The 19,936-nt window shown below is 46.1% G+C and overlaps 1 protein-coding gene across 1 annotated transcript in view; it reads right to left on the reverse strand.

The window, feature by feature from the left end:
• Positions 1–19,936, reverse strand: part of SLC8A3 (solute carrier family 8 member A3) — a 151,115-nt gene that overhangs the window by 12,645 nt on the left and 118,534 nt on the right. Inside the window, exon 3 of the mRNA XM_057733427.1 lies at positions 3,389–3,492. Within this exon, the coding sequence (XP_057589410.1) occupies positions 3,389–3,492 (104 nt within the window). The remainder of the gene's footprint in view (positions 1–3,388; positions 3,493–19,936) is intronic.

Genomic DNA, 19,936 nt, shown 5'->3' on the forward strand with positions numbered 1-19,936 from the left:
AAGGGCAGCTCTTCCAGAAAGGTCCTTGCTGCCCTGGTTTTCACTCAGACATCCCTCTCAACACCAGGATCATCTCTAGAGCAATGAGAGGGCTTTAAGTCAGCTGAACTGCACCATTTTCTGTTCATGTCTACATGAATCTGAGACTTTTCACTTAACAGTTATGGATGGGTCAGTGAGATCCAGGTGGACCAACTCTGAGTGACATGATATCTCCAGGGTGTTTTTCCTGCTGTTGCTGATGAGAGGAGCTGGAGTTGAACTTTCCCCTGCATTGATCCCCGGAGTCAAGTGAGAGTCATTTATCCATGCTCAGACACCCCAGGGACAGGCAGGAAACAGCATAGCTCTGAGTATTCGGAAGCATCTGGTCAGCTCCCTAGGGTAAGCCCATGGATGCAGTAAGAGGAGGCACAAACAGGCCCTGTTCCTGGGGGAGAGAGCCTTCCTTTCCCACCTGAGGCTTCCAATGTCCAGGCCCAGGCCTGACAGCCTTCAACATGCTGCTCAGATCTGCTCTCAGTTGTCCACTGCTAGACCCCAGTGCTTCCTCTGCTCCAGGGCAACTGTGTTTCCTATTCATCCTCCCTTATTCCCTCCCCCAGCTTGTCCAGAGCATTTAATCTCACCTCTGAAGTCTGTTTTGTTTGCCAAGAATAGAACCTCCTATTTCAAATACAGTCTTTTACTTTTTGCGATAATGCAATTGTCATTTTGACCACTATACTACGCTGTTCTGAATGCCTAAGACTCTGCCATGCAGCAGTGATAATGGAAAGCAATTTCCATTGTGCGTTTCTAACTGAGAACAGCAGGATGTTTTGGAAATCAGGATAGGGTTTCATTTTATTCTGAGTCTAAACAATCAAGTTTTATGACCTTTCACCTTGTGACCTAATGTCAAAATATGGGAAGATCTGAAGAAACTGAAAATGAACCCTATAGACAATAGAAACTGACAGAAAACTGACACCTTTCCCATTGGCACCTTCCAACTCGGCATCTTGGTCACTGGGAAGATCTGGGGGGGTATCACACAGGTAGCTCGATGAAATCCTTGTCTTCTTACCTACTCCATGCCCCCAGGACTAGGCTCCACCAGGGCTCTGCTGACATCTCCTTGGACAGAGAATCCAATGCAGTAAAAAAAAAGGGGTCCTCAAATGAGGAGTAGCCATAGGCATTTGTGTTTGACCAAGTCTCTTGAAGACCACAAGGTTTGTCTTAGGTCACTCTTTATCCTGCTGTTGAATGGTGTTTACTGGGGAGGCAGAAAAGAACAGCCTCTTTACTGGTAAAATAAAGTCATGGAGGGACTTCCAATCCATTCTTCTTGTCTGGAGAAGATGGCCTTCTTTCCAGCTACCCTGTGTGATCCTTTGTCCTGCTTTCATTTGCACATGAGTAACTGGGACTATGGAAATTGATGACGCTGGTTTACAATGGCCTTAGGTGTCTGCTGCATCCATTCAATCATGAAGATGTGCAGTAAATGCACAAGGGAGGTGGGAATAAGGTAGGGCAGGTATTGAGCCATTTCTGCAAATATTCTGGGTGGCAGGAATGCAATCTGGGAAGCAATGGAACTGGAGATGTCCTCTTCCAGCATTCTTTGGCAACCAGGCTCATGGCAACATCTTATTAGGTGGCCAAGGAGAGGATAAATAATGGAAGGTGGAGAGGGCTTCTGCCTCTCAAACACCAGGTGTGACCAAACCAGTGTGCACACAGAACCGGTCAGGTCTGCAGGGAGAGTTCCCAGAAGACAAGGGGAACCGAACAGTCATTCGTGTCTGAGGAGAAGACATGGGCCTTTGGGAGCGTAGTGACCAAACCTCTTAGATCTATCCTCGAGTGAAAGGCTTTGTGTTCCTTAATGTCATGTGACTATGAGGTAGGTGCAGAAGCATCGCCTTTTTTGACAAACAAGTAGGTCTCACCGTTCTATCCTCCATGAGGCTCGCAGCAGCACATCTTTCCTGAATGGGAGTGTAAATGACCTCCTCTTGGTATTTCCCAAGAGAACTCTTACCCACATATATTCCTCCAACACTTTCAAAGTAGTAGCTTCCAATCATTTTCTTCAAGGGAAGAAATCTTCCCTTACATCTATCTTGGTTGCAGCATAATTAGTCCCTTAGGCATGGATCCCAAGATGTAGGTCCTGAGGAAAGGAGGAGAGGAGGCCACATCTCTGGTGTGGGATGAGGGTTATCTCGAGACCTGGGTAATATGCTCATTTGAAGATGCCAAGCCAAGCCAGTCTTCTGTGAACCGTCCCACACCTTTTCTCAGGGATCAACACCAAGCACGCCATTGAGAGTCCTTTCTATTGGAAAACTCATAAGACCATACCCTGGGCCTCCCCAATGTCAGTCCTTTTCCAGGGCCCTCTGGCTAAGGAGATTTCCATACCTGGAGTTAACCACTTTCCTTTTGCAGACTCAATTTTCTGCTTTAGGTAGCGCATTATCCTAAAGTAGCCTGAATTAAGTACCCTACCTTGGGCTAGAATAGAGGTAGAACTGGATGGGGTGGGATGTCAAGGGAAGGATGAACAGCTCAGGATTCATGATTGCATGACTACCTCAGAAGCCACCTTTCCCTCAGAGCGCTCTTAGAAGTGTGGCCTCTGACAATTGGTATACATTTCCATGTTTTTTTCTACCCAACTGTGAAATAGCCAGATAAGACACTTACCTCCATGAAGGGCAAAGGGGCCCATGGGCCACTCTGCAAGTGAATAACCTGCCAAGCACTCAGCGGAGGTTGGGAGATGCAGCAGAAGACTGTCAAAGCATCGTTGCAACATGGGCTCCAGCCCCCATCCCGGACCCTCCCCCATTCAATCCAGGCTAGAGAGTGAGGGGTGGAAGGGGAAGAAGGCAGGGAACGGGCACAGGCATGCATCGCATTACATTCCTTTCTTTATCTTCTCCTCCCCACCCACCAAGGGGTTTGCACATTTACAGGTGACTGTGTGTGTGGAGTGGGGGGTTGTGGGGGTGGGGAGTGAAGGGGACATTGGTAATCGAATAATTGGAGCACAAGGCAGAAGTAACTCATTAGGGTCATGAGGAGTTGAGGCTGCAGTGTGCCCAGAAGGTGAAAAAAGGAGGACTTGGAAATAAGCTAAGGCTAAGAAGGCAGAGATGATACCGAAACAGGGTGAGAGCGAGAATACAGGAGGGAAAAGAATAAAAAATTCCATTGGTCAAAAGGAGGAAGGAGGAAGAGGAAAGAAAAGGCGCGGGGGGTGGGGGGCAGGGGATAGAGTTGCTTTTTGTTGTTGTTGCTTTTCAACTTGTTTAAATTTTTTCTTTCTTTTTGTTGTTTTATTTTGTTGTTTGCTTGTTTTTTTTTTTTTTTTTTTTAAAGAATCTCACACCTGATATTCCACGTTCCATCCATTTCGGTTCACCAAGGACAATGAAGAAATTCTCTTGCCTTTCGTATTCCTCCTCATCTACTATTTTAACCCTTATGGTTTTCCTGTAGGGACAACAAGAGAGAGAGTGTCGACTGGGTCGGTAGACTGGTTGGATCACCCAGAGCACAGCCTTTAAAATCATCCCCCATCACTCTCAGCACATGCAGCCCAGCCCCGCCATGGTGGCTTTCGACAGGACTTGGTTGATTATATTGTTCTTATGTCAAAAATGGTCTTAGCTTTTCTTATCTCCTTGGTCACAGTTGTCCTTATGGGTGAGAGGGAAAGGGAGCCAGGAGGCAAGGAAAAGTGGGCAAAGGAAGGGATCCAGGAGGACAGGAGGGAAAGGGGAAGGAAGGAGGGGGCTGATGGTGGGGAGGAGTCGTTTTCCATCCTGCTGATGGTTAGTAGGAAGTGAGGTGGGCAGCACATTCCGTTGGGTGTCACATGGTAACTGGCATTTCTTTGGGCAGTAGGTGAACTGCTGGCCCATCAGGGGTGATCCAGGGCTCTTCTACGACAGGAAATATGTCAACAATATCTATCTAGGGCCTTGTTTCCCATCCTTGTGTCTATACCCACTTCTTATGTGAACCTCATAAAGAAAATCTTAAAAGGAAAGTATTTATGAGGCAGGGAAACCAGAGAGAGAGAGAGAAAGAAAGGGAGGAGGGTAGAATTCTATTATCTTTCTCATACTTTATCTCACAGGGCTTCAGTGGGGGAAGTAAAATATGTATGTATTAACCACAATATGATGTAGGACTCCTTTAATATTTACAGCTGATGAACTCCTGAAAAGAGTGGTGACAATGACATGAACCATCAGTTCTAAATCATCTTTGGACTCCTGTCATATAAGGGTGATGTGTCCCAAAGCTGGCTTCCTTAAATGCTGACTATCAAGGGTCTGGTGGACATGATGATGGAGGTTTCTGTTCATTTCTGGGTATCTCAATATAGCATAGTGTCTTTTAATAAAACTAAATCATACAGGGTAGCAAAGTTTCCTTGAAAATCACTTCCTTCCACAGACTGGCCTGAAGCTGGCTCAGGTCCATTGTCATTGGCCAAGTTGCCTTGTGGGCCTGGATCTCTCTGTGTGGCTTCTCCTGTTCCTTCACAGAACCACAGTGGTGTCAACGGGTCCTAATAGTGAGCTTTGTTTGTTTGTTTGTTTCACCTGGGATCTAAATGTTCTCTAAAGGCAACAAAGTGCTAACAAACAGTAGCCTAAAAAGTCTCATCAGGGCCTCTGATGTCCCTGTTCCATTCTGAAGACAAGCTCAGCTTTGATATCTATAGAGTGGTAGGCTGATCTAAGGTGCTTTGTTTGGGCACAGCACTTGCTGTGCATTTGTGGTGTGCGTGTATGTGTGACCTTTGGGGCACTTTTTGGACACCTTTCCACACTTTGCTCAGTGGACAAAAGACAAAGCTCACTAATTGTTGAGAAGGATTATCTGGGAATCTCTCCTGCCCTAGATGTGGTACTCTAGGGCTTTGTCTAAGAGACGTGAGCCTGGCCTGTCTTTCCACTGCAGGGACTCTGCTGTGGGCTGGGAAGGGGGTGCTTGCTCTGTGCCCATGGGCATGGTCTGGAGGGGGAAGATTGACAGCTCCCCCCTCCACAGTAGGATCTATCCAGAAGAGGACTTCCTGACTTCTCTATTGGAGGCTGGGCTGTATGGGGCTATTTAAATCAAAGGCAAAAGCTGCGCCCACTCTGAGAAGTCCTGTGACGTCTCGGCGAAGCCTCCCCTCAGGTCAGAATCCTCTCCCCACTCTTCTAACTGCTTTCATACCTAGATGTCCTTCCTAGGGAAAACAGAATACGGCAGGTAGGTCTTTGACCTAGACCCAGAGCTCAAACCTGTACTTTCGGCTCCATCAAGGTCAGGGAGAGAAACACACACGTGTTAGCAGGGATGTGGCAGATGAGATTGCTCCTAAAGCCCGCCCTGGGGAATGGGATGAACCACAAACAGCGCTGAAATCCAGATACACTGATTGTCAACATCCAGGTTTAGCCATGAGAAGAGCTGCCCCATGGACCTGTGTGCTGAGGGCTGGGCCAGCTTCCCAGGGCTGCCCTTCTGCCTAGGGCTGCACTATCTTTCTCTTCCTTGTATCCTGAACCACTCGGGAGACGCAAAGAGCCTCCCATACAATACCCTCAGGGCTGTGGCTGGTGTTCTCTCTCTCTCTCTCTCTCTGTTTTTTCTCCATATCCATTTCCCCGTCCCACAAAAATGACCAATGGCTCAGCATCCCTCTTATGATACCATGTGACAGGTTGGCAGCTGTTAGGACAGAGCTGGGTGCAAAGAGAATAGAGGGAGAGGGAAAGGGGAAAAGAGGGGAAACGAGAAAAAGAAAAGAAACAAGGGACAGTGAACCGGAGAGACAGGAGAAAGGGGAAGAAAAGGAGACAAACGGATTGGAGAAAGGAGGAAACAGAAGAGGAGAGGAGAGTGTTAACGTTAGTGTGGAGGACAGGGTACTACACCTTTCTGAACACTCATATCCACCATGCGGGGGCCCATCATCTCAATGAAGTAATTCTTGTTTTTCTCATACGCCTCATCATCAATTACCTTGATGTGAATTGTTTTGCTGTGGATGGAAAAATAAGTATCATACACAAGGAGCAGAGTGGGAGGGGTGGGGCAGCCAGGAGACGAAACGGGAAGAGAAAGAAACAGTGGAAAGACCCAGAAAGGTCAGCGTTTGCCCCAACACCACAGGGACACGGAGGAGAATGGCCACCCCAGGCCCCCTTCCAGCCCCGCTAGACTCCTCCGGGGCTTCATGTGGCTTCGTGGCATGATCAGACTAGAAGACTGAAGGAGCTCAGGCTTTGAAGTCAAAGGATCTAGGTTCTAATCCTGGATATGCTATGTGACCATGGGCAAATAATGTCACTGATACACAAACGGGCTGACTAGTGCTTACGCCATCCCAGGGCAATTGTGAGAGTTACGAAATAATATACATATAAAGGTTTAGGCATTTAGGTTCTCCTAAAGCATTTGCTTCCTTATTCTCTCTTGCTTTGGGGGCAAGGGAGAATTTATTTATTTATTTATTTTATTTTTTTACTTTTGAAATCAGCTGATATTGACTTGCAAGTTTTATTTTATAGAAAGGGCAGAAAGGGAGGTGTGTGAGGGCAGTGCTGTTGGAACCTGTCCCTTTCTCTGTGGTCATGGCTATGGCAGGGAAGCTGGGAGGGCCATTTGGCTCAAGTCATACCTTCTGGTAACGCACAGAAGGCATCAAACACTACCAACCTGATCTCCAAATGAGCTTCCACAGTCAGAGGAGTACACTGGCTGAATCACAGGAACTCTAGGGCTCTCTGAATTATGATCAGTTCATCAGTCCTACAAGGATCTGGTGACTAGCACATTATGTTGTTTTTTATGTTAAAAGGAGTTGTTTTGTTAATTTAAATACTGAAAAATAAAAACCAATTTCAGGAACCCTGTTTTGCCTTTCTTTACTTAAAAAACATATTAATTGAGATTGACATATACATTAATATGTATAAAATAGATGACATAAGAAAAAAATGTCAAATTGTACCTTTTAAATATATGCAGTTTATTGTATTGTAGACTGTATTATATGCAGTCAATTATATCTCAATAAATCTCTTTTTAAAAGGAAAAAAAATTTTTAAATAAAAAAGTTTTAAACAGAGAAAGAATCACATGTACAGTGTATCACCAATGATTTTACAAATAAATACATACTTGGTAAAAAAATATATATATATTACTAGGAAGTTTGAAAACAGAGATGGACCTAAGCCTCTCCCAGCCTTTGCTTCATGAGGGAAACATTTCCGGACCAGACCCCGGACAAGATGTTTAAGGTCTCTCCCAGAGGGCGTGAGACATTGTGGGACTGGGGTGGGGGTGGGGGGGCGTGGACCTGAGGCTCCCCTCAGCAGTGGGAGAGAAAGGGCCACCCAGGAGCCCTGCTCAGCTGCGTCCGCGCACGCAGCCGTCCACGTGCAGGTGCCCCAGGCCTGCCCTTTGTTGGGGAGACTGAGGCCTTAGGCTCCACCCTTTATTCTTTTGTATGAAATAGAAATATTGCTACTTTCTGACTTGGAACAACCTCTCTGCTCTCCCGTGCTTTTCCAAGCCACCGTTAGCGCTTTGGATGTCTACAGAGCTTCCGCGGGCCACACTGTCCATCCTGTAGAACCAATGTGGGCCCATAGGTCCTGAAGTGAATGTAATAGCAGTGACTACTCCACTCAGCCCCGCCACCCCGTGGCTTCGAAAACAGACTCCAGACCCTCATCGCTTGCCACACCCACCCCAGCCACAGAAAAACCTGGCTGGCCCCCAGAGGTGTGGGAGTGCCCCACCTCCGAAAGGCCCCCCTGCCCTCCCCCAGGGCAGTGGCACTGGTATCCGAGACTGTACCTGGGATCAAACCTGGCCCCACCTCTAACCAGCTGGGTGACCTCGGGCGACTTGCTAACACTCGCCAAGTCTCATTTGTGAAGTGGAATACTAATACTTCTCCATAGCGTTCGTAATTGAGATAACGCATGCAAAGCACTTGGCGCCCTGTACGTCCCCTCGTAAATATCCAATAAATAGCAACTATCATTACCAAGAGTACTATGACCCCAGTTTGGTGGTCTGAGAGTAATATGTAAAGAAATCTTATCGTCTCCAGTCATCGACTCAGAGAATAAAGGGAAATCGAGAAATAGAACTGGGGACCCAAGAGGTGGTACAGGCTGGAAATAGAAGTTAGGTCAAGAAAGAATTGGATAAAACAGGATGATAGGTCCCAAATAGGTTCTGAGAGGGGCTTGGAATGTTAAAGGTGGTAGCGTGGAGAGAGACTTATGTTCTCCCCAGATCTGTGCCCCTGTCAGTGACAAGCCCTGGGCTGGACACACCACATATCAGAAACACAGCGTGGCTTGTGCCTGTTTGATTTTTAGTGAGCAGATAAACAGAAGGAGAGGAGCCATTGACAACTTAGTTGAAAACAGGGAAGTGAGGCCAGACATTAAGCAGTAGCAAGAGAAATTTGGCTGAGCTAGGTGGAACCCTAGGCACAGGGTGTCATGAGTGAGGAGGCAGGGTGTAAGACTACCTCCCTGAGATCGCTCATGGGGAAGGTACCACATCTGTTTGGGCCTATGGTGTTACCTCGCCCAGAGAAAACCAAGGAAGTTCTCAGTTCTGCTCAAGCCACAAGTGAGGCCACAAGAACGTGTAAATTTATTGAGTCACCAGTCAGATCTTGAGCTCTCTTTCCAAACTTGTTCTTCCCCATCTCAGTCAATGGAACAATTATCCATCCAAACCCGGAATCACCCGGTTCCTTCCTTTCCCTCGTCCCTCCCCATCACCAGGCCCCTGCCCGATGCCCACCTCTGACCCTGACATGTCTAATTCGCCAGCATCCTCCCTCTGCTATCAAGACCTAGATCGAAGCACCACTACCTCTCCCTTAGACTTTGCCATAGCCTTCTGAGAGGTTTCCTGCTCCTGACTCTGCCCTCCACCTCAAATCCCTTCCCTACATGACAGCCAGGATCATCTATCAAAAATAAAATCCAGGTCCTATCGTGCCTCCTTAATTGGAATAAATACAAAGCCTTTACCACGGCCTATACCATCTTGTATAACCCAGCTTAGTCCATCACGTTTCCCTCTGGCTCACGAGTCCAAGACAGACTGGGCTTTCTGTTCCTCAAATCAAGTCCTTTCCTAGTTAGGGCATCACTTCTGCTGTTCCCTGTGCCTGGTCCATGCCTATCCTCGTCCTTTAGGTTGCCGCACAAACCCTCCTTCCTCGGCGTGGCCGTCCATGGCAATGTTATCTCCTCCATCTCTTTCCTCCCCGCCATGCCCACCTCTCCACCCTGGGTCACTTCCTCTCACATCCATCATGTTACTTACTCTGCTCTTTCCCTTCATCGATCACAGTCCGAAGTTAGCTGGTTAGGTTATTAACTTACTTGTTTAAAGCCTATCTGTCCACGTTAGAGTGTAGGCTCCCTGAGGACAGGGAGCGTGTCTTCCTTAGTTGCCACTGTCGTCCTAGTGTCTGGTGTAGAGGAGGCCCTCAATCATGTCTTCCTGAGTGACTTGCTAATGGCGAATTTCTAACACGTTAGAAATTCATAAAATTTCTAATTTCATGAAGTTAATCTGAAATTCATGAAATTAATCATGAACCTGAGGCTTCATGAAATGAATCTACTCTGCCTTTTCCCAGTAAAAATATAACTCATTAGGAACAAAAATATACTGAAGCCTACTTTGATGGAATGCCTAAGCATTCTCAGTGTGACAAAGAGGCCAGAAGTCCAGATGTCATTGAACAATACCCTCAGTGTACTTAACCTACTTTATCTGGCCAGTCTTTGGGAGCTTTCTCCAACACGCCAGGATCTGACTCATGGGTTTAGGCTAGGGCTATTGAACCCCACATCTCTCCTATTCCCAATTCCTCCTTCCGCCCAGTGGCAGTCACTCAAAGGTCACGGGGTCAGATTATGCTAAGCAGCTGCTCCTAAGAGCCAGTAATGCTTTCAGAGGCTCTTGGCCTGCACCCGCCTCTCCTCTGAGCCTTCTGTGGAGGGAGGTCCCAAAGCATGCAGTATTCCCGGCTAAGACCTGGCTGTGCTACTTGGAAAAGATGCCCCCAGGAGCTCACCCACCAACAACCTGGAAGGGATTAGGAAACATATTTCTGGGCTGCCTGGCTGGCTTCTCAGAACATTCCTTTTTTGAGGACACCCGATTCCAAATCAGGACCTTGTGAATTTCACTCTACACAAGGAAGGAATCTAACATAATATATACATTTACATTGCATTCAGCGCCACGAGAACTTTCTTACTTCATTCTTACTTCAGCCGTGTAACATCAGTATTATTTCTTCCACTTTAAAGATGAGAAAACAGATGCTCAGAGAGATTAAGTAACTTGCCCAGAGTCACACAGCCAGTAAACAGCAGAGTTGGGATTTTAGCATAGTCCCCCATTACTCCCATAACTTATTTCGTACAAGCGGGTGGGTAAACCCTGGGTGCCATTCCCAAGCTATGGCCACAGTAAAGAATCGCAGACTTCTCCCATTTAAATTCAGGCAGCATAGGCAGGCAATAAAAGGATATGCCTCTGCTTTGCAACGTGAGTCGGTGGCTTCTTAACCCTTTGGCCCTCCCTTGCTGGAAATAATCTCTAAAGAATCTCTGACTTGGTGATCTCTTCCCTCCTGATTCCCACTAAGTGACTCTTCACCACATCAAGAGGGGTTCCTTTTCATCATTTCTAAATTTATCCTGGCTGCTACAGGCCAGCTGGCGCTCATGAAGCTTCCTTACCCTGAGGCCTCAGGACAGAGCGGGCGGCAGAGCTGTTAGCCTTTCCGTGGGAGCTTTCAGAAGCCTCACATCCGTGTTGGGTTCTTCTTTTAGTCCTTTTCATCTCTCTAGTTGGTGCCAGCGGCCCCCGTCTCTTCCTCTGCCAGGTTTCTGGCTCTGCACCAGAGCAGAAAAGCCCCTCCCACCCTCAGCCACAGCCTGACAGCTCAACACGGACACTCCCCCCACCCCTATCAAGGTCTGGGGGAAAAGCTCCTCATCTCACGAGAAGGCTTAGGATGCGTTCATTGAGTTTCTCTCGAAAACAGGTGTGTCCTCCGATCCCTGGAAACAGCTCTTCTCAAACTTTGGTGTGCATGTTTTCCCTGGGAATCTTGTTAAAATGCAAATTCTGATTAGGCAGGTCCGGGGTGGGGCCTGAGATTCTGCATTACTAACAAGTAACCCAGGTATTCCTATGCTGCTGGTCCAGGGCCCAAGACTTTTGGGGGAAGTCTCCCTGACTCTACTAAAAACAGGGAAAAGGAGCCAGCTGCTCAAAAATTGGTGCCAGTCAGGGACAGGGGGCTGGAATCAAAGTGTAGCATTTCGGCCAAAGGCTGGATGGAGTTAGGTCCATTCTGACAGTACGTTTTGAGAGGGAAATTGGAGTGCACCCCAGAACAGGGTAACTAAGATGATGAAGGGTCTAGAAACCATGTTTCAATTTAATTGACTAATATTTAATAGTGCTTACGTTATCCCAGGCACTGTTCTGGCACTTTAGTTATATTAAATAATTCAATCTTCATAACAAACCCATGAGGTAGGCACATGTCAGGCCAGGTGCATACATCATTTCATTTAGTTAGTCTTAACCATAACCCATGTGGGTGCTACTAATTTTATCCCCATTTTATAGATGAGGAACCAGAGGCCCAGAAAAGTTAAGAGACTTGCTCAAGGTCACAGCTAAATAAGTGGCAGAGCTGGGATCTGAACTCAGGCAGTGTGGCTCTAAAGACTGAGCTTCTAACTGGGATCTGATATGTGAATCCAGTGGACAGACATCTCCTGGGGGAGATGGCGCCCACAGTGGTGCATCCAAGGGCTGAGGCCATTGGCCGGGAAGCAGACTTCAACTCTTCCATATACCATTATATCAATGAGATGAACTGATTTAAATGCCATATTCCTGGTGGCATTCAAAAGTAGAGTCATGACCATGCAAGAAAAAGGCTGTGGAGAGGATTCTGCATGTTACAGGAGGTCAAGGAGATGACCTGTAAAGAAAGGTCGACACCCAGTGGTATGCTGGTAAACCTGCTCATTAGAAAAAAAAAAAGGAACACCGATTTGGGGTGATGCCTTCCACGGTGTAAATACTCCTGCTATAGTCAATTTTAACAGTCTGAACTACCAGCTTGCAAAACTCTTAAACACTAAGCAATCAGCTCTTGTGAACGGGTACGAGCCAGTTCCAGCAGACCACTGACAGTGTCAGATTCTACCAACATGTTCAAGAGAGGTTATGACGAGAAAAGGTTCTGATTGATTGATAAATTATTTTACTACATGCTAGTGTTTGCTCAAAATGGGTAGCTATCTGAATGAGCTTATTCAAACAAGCCTTTGGGGGACAAAAGGCCCACAGATTTGGCTTTTAAAAGGAATGTGGGTGGGTGACGAGGCTGTGGTAAGTTGAATTTCTAAAATGTCCCGTCTTACGTGGAGCCCCTGCCAGTAGCTGTGGACTGTGCCCTCGGCTCCACTTGATGGTCCTTGTTGCAGCTGGGTTTCGTCTTGAGGAAAATATCCTGGAGTAAATTTTAGTCTACTGTAGCTTGTTTGTTTTGGAGGGATTTTGTTAAAAGAAGAGGATCATTCTGAACTTTGCAATGTCGCCTTATACATTATCTGAAAATGACAGTGATCAAGCTATGTGAAAAGATTTTTCAATGAGGATGTCCGAATTTTATGAAAAAGCCAGAAGTTATTAGGTGAATGCAGTCATTGAATCTTTCAAATACACTTGATCATGCACAAACCATAAGTACTTTTTCTCTTCAGCTGGAAATAAATCTATATCTGTTAGAAACAATGTAGACAAAAGATGTGAATCTGAAGACTTTTGTTCCCAATACTTTACAGCAAGTATAGGAACCAAACTGGTTTGAGTTTGTAAAAATGTAAAATAGCAGGAACAAAATTCGCACTATGCCAGATTTGAACATCTAGTGCGATTCACATTCATACTAAGTTTTCAGCATTGCGTTCTTCTGCATTCGTTACTTTTATTAAAGATTCAAAACCAAAAAAAAAAAAAGTCCCATCTTAACACAACACAAAGTCCCATCATTGTAAATCAACTATACTTCAATTAAAAAATAAAATAAAATGTCCCATTAAAGATGTTCTGCCCTAAACCCTGGAGCCTGTGAATATGGTATCTCCTCCATAATATTATGCGACATGTTATGTTGTACAACACAGCTGACCCTAAACGAGGGAGATTACTCAGGTGGGCCTGACCTAATCACATGGGTCCTTAAAAGCACAGAGCTTTTTTTCTGGCTGAAGAAGAGGAAGCCAGAGGGATTCAGGCATGAATCCCTTTGAAGCATAAGAAGGGCTCAACACGCTGTTTCTGGTTTAAAGATGGAAGGCATCACATGAGCAGGAATGCAGCCAGCCTCAAGGAGCACAGTGGTCCCTGGATGACAGACAGCAAGGAAGGGGCCCCTCAGACCTGAAGCCACAAGAGATTGGATTCTGCCAACACCCTGAATGAGCTTGGAAGTGGACATTTTCCCAGAGTTTCCAGATAACAGCCCAGGTACCTACACTTTGATTTCAGCTTTGGGAGACCCTGAGCAGAGAACTCAGCCATGCCATGCCTGGGCTTCTGAGCTACAGAACTGTGAGATAGGTATTGTGTTACATCCCTAAGTTTATGACGCATTGTTTCATAGCAACAGGCAACTAATATGAAAGGCTTTTAAAATGTTTATGAAGTCAGGAACTGAGGCAGATAATCTCTTGGAACTGTCTTGCAGTGTCTATTTTGTAATTAGACTATTTTGTCCTGATGGCAGGGCCACTGCTAGGCTCTACAGTACCTTCATGCAAAACTGAGAAAAGATACAGCCCTAGAGATACACAGCTTGGCGAGGAGAGAGCACCTTCCTCCGGCTTGCAGAACAGCATGTCAGGGTGCTGGGCTTGGTGTGGGGAGTGCTGGCTAAGTTTTGAGCCTCCACAAAAGGGTATTTATGCAGTGCACAACCTGTACAACTGTACGTGGCAGCCCTGCTTGGCAGACTCTTGCCTGATTCACTATTCCACACACATGCCTGCACCAACAAGAATATGGGACAGGTGGAGGCAGAGACATGAATTTCACTGAAAAACTTTCTGCAACCTGGGGGAGTAGCCAGGAGGATGGGAGGATGAGCAGGCAGCGAGGTACACAGAGTGGGAGGGAAGGGTGTTTGGGTGTGTAAGGAGGAGCATGCACAAAATTTTTGCTGCTTTGGCATTTATTCTGGAACCTACTGATGAGCCTGCTGCTGCTTGCAGCTTCTCCATACCTATGACTAGCTGGACTGATCAGAGAAAACCCACAAGGATGTGTGGCTTCCCCTAGGCAAAATGTAGGAACATTCTTGTCTCCACTGACAATTAAGACCTGACTCCTGGGCACGTCAGTGGGCACACACGCACATGTTAGAGGATTTGATGTGCATTCTGTCCACTTGGGAATGTCTGGGCTCATCACTCCCCACTATAACTCATGACCGACTCTTTGCTTTCCTAATCCCCACTTTCCCCATCCCTGAAGAGACTCTTACCTGTGGCTAAAGGGAAAAGGACATCTGAAATGACTGTACGATTATGAACTTAAGGCTTCAGGGTATGGCCAGAGGCAAAATGGTGCCAAAAATCACAAAGGAGCCACTTACTTTGTTTCCCAAAGGTTGGGGCAAAATGAGGAAAAATTTTAATTTCTTAGAAATGCAGTTTCCTAAAAAGGCACCCTTTCTTTTGAAGGCTGTCATGCCTCGCAGGGGAGCTCCATGGGGTAGAAATAAATTTAAATCACAAATTTTTATCTCTCTACCTTTTCATAGAGGATAAAGACTGGACCCTTCGTTCCAGGAATTAGATGCTCTCTGTAATGTCCATCTGTCCATCCATCCACCTACCCATCCATCCACCCACCCACCGAAAGCATGTTCTCACTCTGATGGAGCTCATAGTCTAGTGGTGTGAACACATACAGAAAGTTCCCTTTTGCCCCCGACCTTTGCTTTTATGGAATTTCCAAGGCAAAGGAGGTAATATTAAGGTCTTAGAAATTTAGTGTCTCAGTAGAGGGTATGAACTTACATTCCTCAGGCAGCTCACATCTGTCTTGCTTTGAGTATACCACAAACCTCATGGAGGCTCCTAAGAAGCCTGACTATTTATCACGGCCACCATGCAAAGATAAAGGTATGTGCGTGCAGGCTCACACACAGGAAAAAGTGTGTTCCTCCATCGTCTAACTACAATGTCTCTGCTAGGAGAAGAGTGCTCTTTAAGCCACGATAAAGATTTCTCCCCCCGCTTTGCTGCCCTGTGGAGGGGAGTGCTTCATATTCCTGATTGTGTGTGTATGCATGTGAGTGGGGCAATGACAGGGTGGGGTGAGGGTTAAGAACATTCCACCGTACATTATGGGGAGAATCTGGCCTTCTTGAAAGTCGTCTCTGTAGGGGCCTTGCCTAGTTATCCTCAAAGGGGAATTAAATTTCAGTTCCATACATGACTCAGTTATTTGCAGCCCTATTTGGGTCCCAAGTGTGCCCTGCCTCACCCCAAGAAAGTGGGTGGAGAGAGAAGGACGATTCACAGCTCCAATTCCCTTCCTCTTCTAAAGCAATAGAGGAAGTAAAAAAAAAACCCCACCAATGATCTGGGAATAAACCATTTTGCACCTTGAAATGGATAAATCCCTTTCTTGGAAAGGCAGTGAGAATCATTTATAAAATCATTTCATTTAACAGTGTGTCTGCTCCAGCTCCGAAGGGAGTAAGTGACTGGTTACCTGATTCATAGCTTTGGAGATGCTGGGTCTCTCCATCTTGTTTTCTCTCCCTGCTGGGTGTCTCATTTTCTCAGAATGATTTTGATCCCAGCAGAAAGGAGAGACATTTGTACTTTACAGATAAGAAAATTCAGCTCCAAGAAAAGCCTTCTGATAATTAGGAAGAGAGAGGAGCTGGCTCCTCAGGACCTGAGCCTTCCACCTCACATCCCTGTCCACTGGAGCACTTATAAACCCATCCTTCTGATGGACCATTTCTAGAGATCCCAGTGAATAGCAAGTCCAGGAAAGATCACTGTTCCAGGTCTGGGTGGAGAAACTCCTTCAATTAGTGACTTAACTACATGGATGATGAGCTGATTCTACAAGTATTTTCTTGTAGAATCCAGTACTAAACCAAAGCACAGCTGCAGCATCCCATCCATTCACGTAGATGTCCGTGGGAATGCTGGCCCTGGGGCTGTGCAATGCAGCGGCCCTGGATGAGAGGAGAGCACCCAGGTTACCTGTCAACCATTGTCACCATTTTGGGTGCATTGTTGTTGTGTGTCCCAAAGGGGTTGTCAGAAATTTCTGCCTGTGAGACAGTTTTTTTTTTTTTTAAAGATGAGCTGACTTCATTTTATTTCATTTTTGCTGCGCAGCATACAGGACCTTAGTTCCTCGGCCAGGGAAGGAATCTGTGCCCCCTGCGGTGGAAGGGCGGCGTTCTAACCACCGGACCGCCAGGGAATTCCCTGCCCATGAGACATCTAAATGACCTGTTTTCCAGTTTGGGGTTCTTCCCTTCTTCTACCAGCTACACAGCAAATTCTTGTTTTGCACCACCTAGAGACAAAATGGGGCCCCGGCTGCCGTCGGTGGGGCTGAGTCCTGGCCCCAGCTCAGGGCAGGAGTGCCAACCACTGTATCCTCCGCTCCAATGCGAGAACCTAGCCTACTGCTACTTGGTGATATCGGCAGGAACATAATAGGCAAACTTCTTGAGGAACAGAGTCTAAAATCTGCAGCTGAGATGTTCACAAGGGTGAGGGGAATGAAAATCCTATTTGCTTTGTGTTAAAGGTCTGAAGTGCTGCCTAATGGTCAATGGAAGAGGCTGATAGAGAAGAGAAGTAACAGATCCAGGGTCAGGACCAGGGTAAGGCAAGCAAGGGAAAGGCACAACATTTAAGGGTCCACCAGGCAACTCAGTCATCAAGATAAGTAATAGTTCAATGCAACATTAAAGAAAATAATGTAAAAAATCCATAATGCACAAAATACCACAATTTTAAATAAAGACAGGACCCACCTGCACTTGCATGACTCGCCTCACCCTAATCCTAATCCACTCCAGGGGTCATTTGGTGCCTTGTGGGATAATGGAGAGGGTGTTAGGCTTAGAAGCAAATGACAGCAGCTTGAATTCCGCTGCTGCTGCTGATTTGCTGCCTTCTCCTACGGCTTTCACCCTCTCCGAGCCTACACGGGAGAACCTTCTTTCTCTCTTGGGATTTTTGTGGATAACGATATGAGCAAAAAAGCCCAACCCTTGTTTTTGGAAACCACACGTCTCACTCAAGTGTGAGTGTGTGTGTGTCTCTGTGTCTGTGTGTGTGTGTAGTAGGGCTCCTACTTCACTCTCTGGAACTAACCCCTTAGGCCTCTTGGGGAGCCACCCAACTTGCTCAGCCTTTGAGAGTCCATCCCTCCATCACTGCTACCCCTTCACCTGTCCCTATGCACCAGAGGAAGCCCCTGCCTTCTCTGCTTCCAGCTCCCTAATTTTGGACAAATGGGAGGAGACCGGGAGGGCGGACTGTCTTCTCTGAAGACATTGCCTTTGAAGTGTCCTCTGGACAGTGGCAGCCAGTTCTCTGGGGCCCTAGCTTCCGTCCCCTGCTCTTGTCAGGTGTGGTCCAGCTCTCCTCGCTGCCATGCAGCCTGCTCAATCCACTGTCACCACCCTGCGATGGCCACCTAACCCAACCTGGCTCCCTGCTTCCATTCCTCTTGCCAAATTAGAGTCCGTTCTCTTCTCAACAGTCACAGTGCTTTTAAAAATGTTTAAAGAAAATCACAACATGCCACTCCCCTATACTCAAACCCTTAGTGGGTTCCCATTGCACTTAGGATAAGATTAAAACTGCATAATCGAGCCCAGAAGTTCTGAAACTTCAGCATACTCAGAATCATCAAGAGGGCTTCACGAAACATGATGCTGGGCCCCATCCCCGTTGTTTCTGATTCAAGAGGTCTGGGCAGGGCCTGAGAATTTGCATTTTGCACAAGTTTTCAGCGACACGGATGCTGTAGGCTCCAGAAGCATCCTGAGGACCTGAATGGGCCTGCAGAGTTCAGCCTGGCTTACCCTCAACTCACCTCCTACCACTCTTCCTCCATCCACTCTGCCCCAGCTGTGCTTGTCTCCTTTCCGTTTTCTCAAATGCATCAACCTCATTCCTGCTTCAGTGCCTTTGCACTGTGTCCTCTGTCTGGGACTTTCCTCCTCCAGATTCTTATCACCAGGACCTTTTTAAATGTCTCACTTTACCTGTTACTTCTTTGTTCCCACAATCTGGTTGGCTCTGCAACTACTCTCCATCCAATCACCCTGTTTCAATTTATCTTGTTTACATATTTGTTTTATGTGTGTACAGTCTGCTTTCCACACCATAATAGAAGCTCCATAAGACCAGAAACTGAGACTGTCTTATTTACTGGAGCCTGAACATTCTCTGGCACATGGGAGGTACCCCCCGTATTTATTTGTTCAATGAATGAAGGAATAATCAATGAAAACTACTCAGTGGTGGAGCCAGGATTTTGGCTGGGGACAGACTGTAGAGCCTATACTTGACTCTTAACAAGTGAGTATGCTGGAAGCAGTGCCGGGGCAGACCGGTGCTGGCCACCCTGACTCTGTTCCTGCCCATATTACTCCCTTCAGAGCATTGTTGTTGGGCTACTCTTATGAAAAGATCACTTTAATTGCTCCCCTTTCCCTTCCCAAATAAATCCAAGCTCCTTTGGCCTTCAAAACATTCTTGAAAGGAGTTCCTTTGGCTAGGACCTCGCTCTGCTGTCACTTTAATAATTCAGTCACAATGTTAGTGACGTGTCAATATGCTCCATTGCTCCTTCCTGTAACCCATGCCATGAACACAATTTTTCATTCTGTCATTTAGTGGTTAAGAGCATGAGTCCTAGGGTCAGAGATACCTGGACTCAGTACTTAAAGAGTTTTAGGACTTTTCTCCCAAGACAATAGAAATGAAAGCAAAAAAACAAATGGGACCTAATCAAACTCATAAGCTTTTTCACAGCCACGGAAACTATAAACAAAATGGAAAGACAACCTACAGACTGTGAGAAAATATTTTCAAATGACGCGACCGACAAGGGCTTAATTTCCAAAATATACAAACAGCTCATACGACTCAATAACCAAAAAACAAACAACACACTCAAAAAATGCGCAGAAGACCTAAATAGACCTTTCTCAAAGAAGATATACAGATGGCCAATGGGCACATGAAAAAATTCTCAACATCACTAATTATTAGAGAAATGCAAATCAAAAGTATAATGAGGTACCACCTCATACCGGTTAGAATGGCCATCATTTAAAAAGTTGACAAATAACAAATGCTGGAGGGGGTGTGGAAAAAAGGTTACATTCCCACCTACACTGTTGTTGGGAATGTAACCTGGTACAGCCACTATGGAGAACAGTATGGAGGTTCCTTAAAAAACTAAAAATAGAGTTGCCATATGATCCAGCAATCCCATCTCTGGGCATATATCTGGAGAAAACCATAATTCAAAGATATACATGCACCCTCTATCTTCATAGCAGCACCATTTACAATAGCCAAGACATGGAAACAACCAAAATGTCCATTGACAGATGAATGAATAAAGAAGATGTGGTACATATATATAATGGAATACTACTCAGCCATGAAAAAGAATGAAATAATGCCATTTGCAGCAACATTGATGGACTTAGAGGTTATCATACTAAGTGAAGTAAGTCAGAATGAGAAAGACAAATACCATATGCTATCACTTATATGTG

Source organism: Hippopotamus amphibius, chromosome 4 (assembly GCF_030028045.1).
Source record: "Hippopotamus amphibius kiboko isolate mHipAmp2 chromosome 4, mHipAmp2.hap2, whole genome shotgun sequence".
NCBI classification, from domain to species: Eukaryota; Metazoa; Chordata; class Mammalia; order Artiodactyla; family Hippopotamidae; genus Hippopotamus; species Hippopotamus amphibius.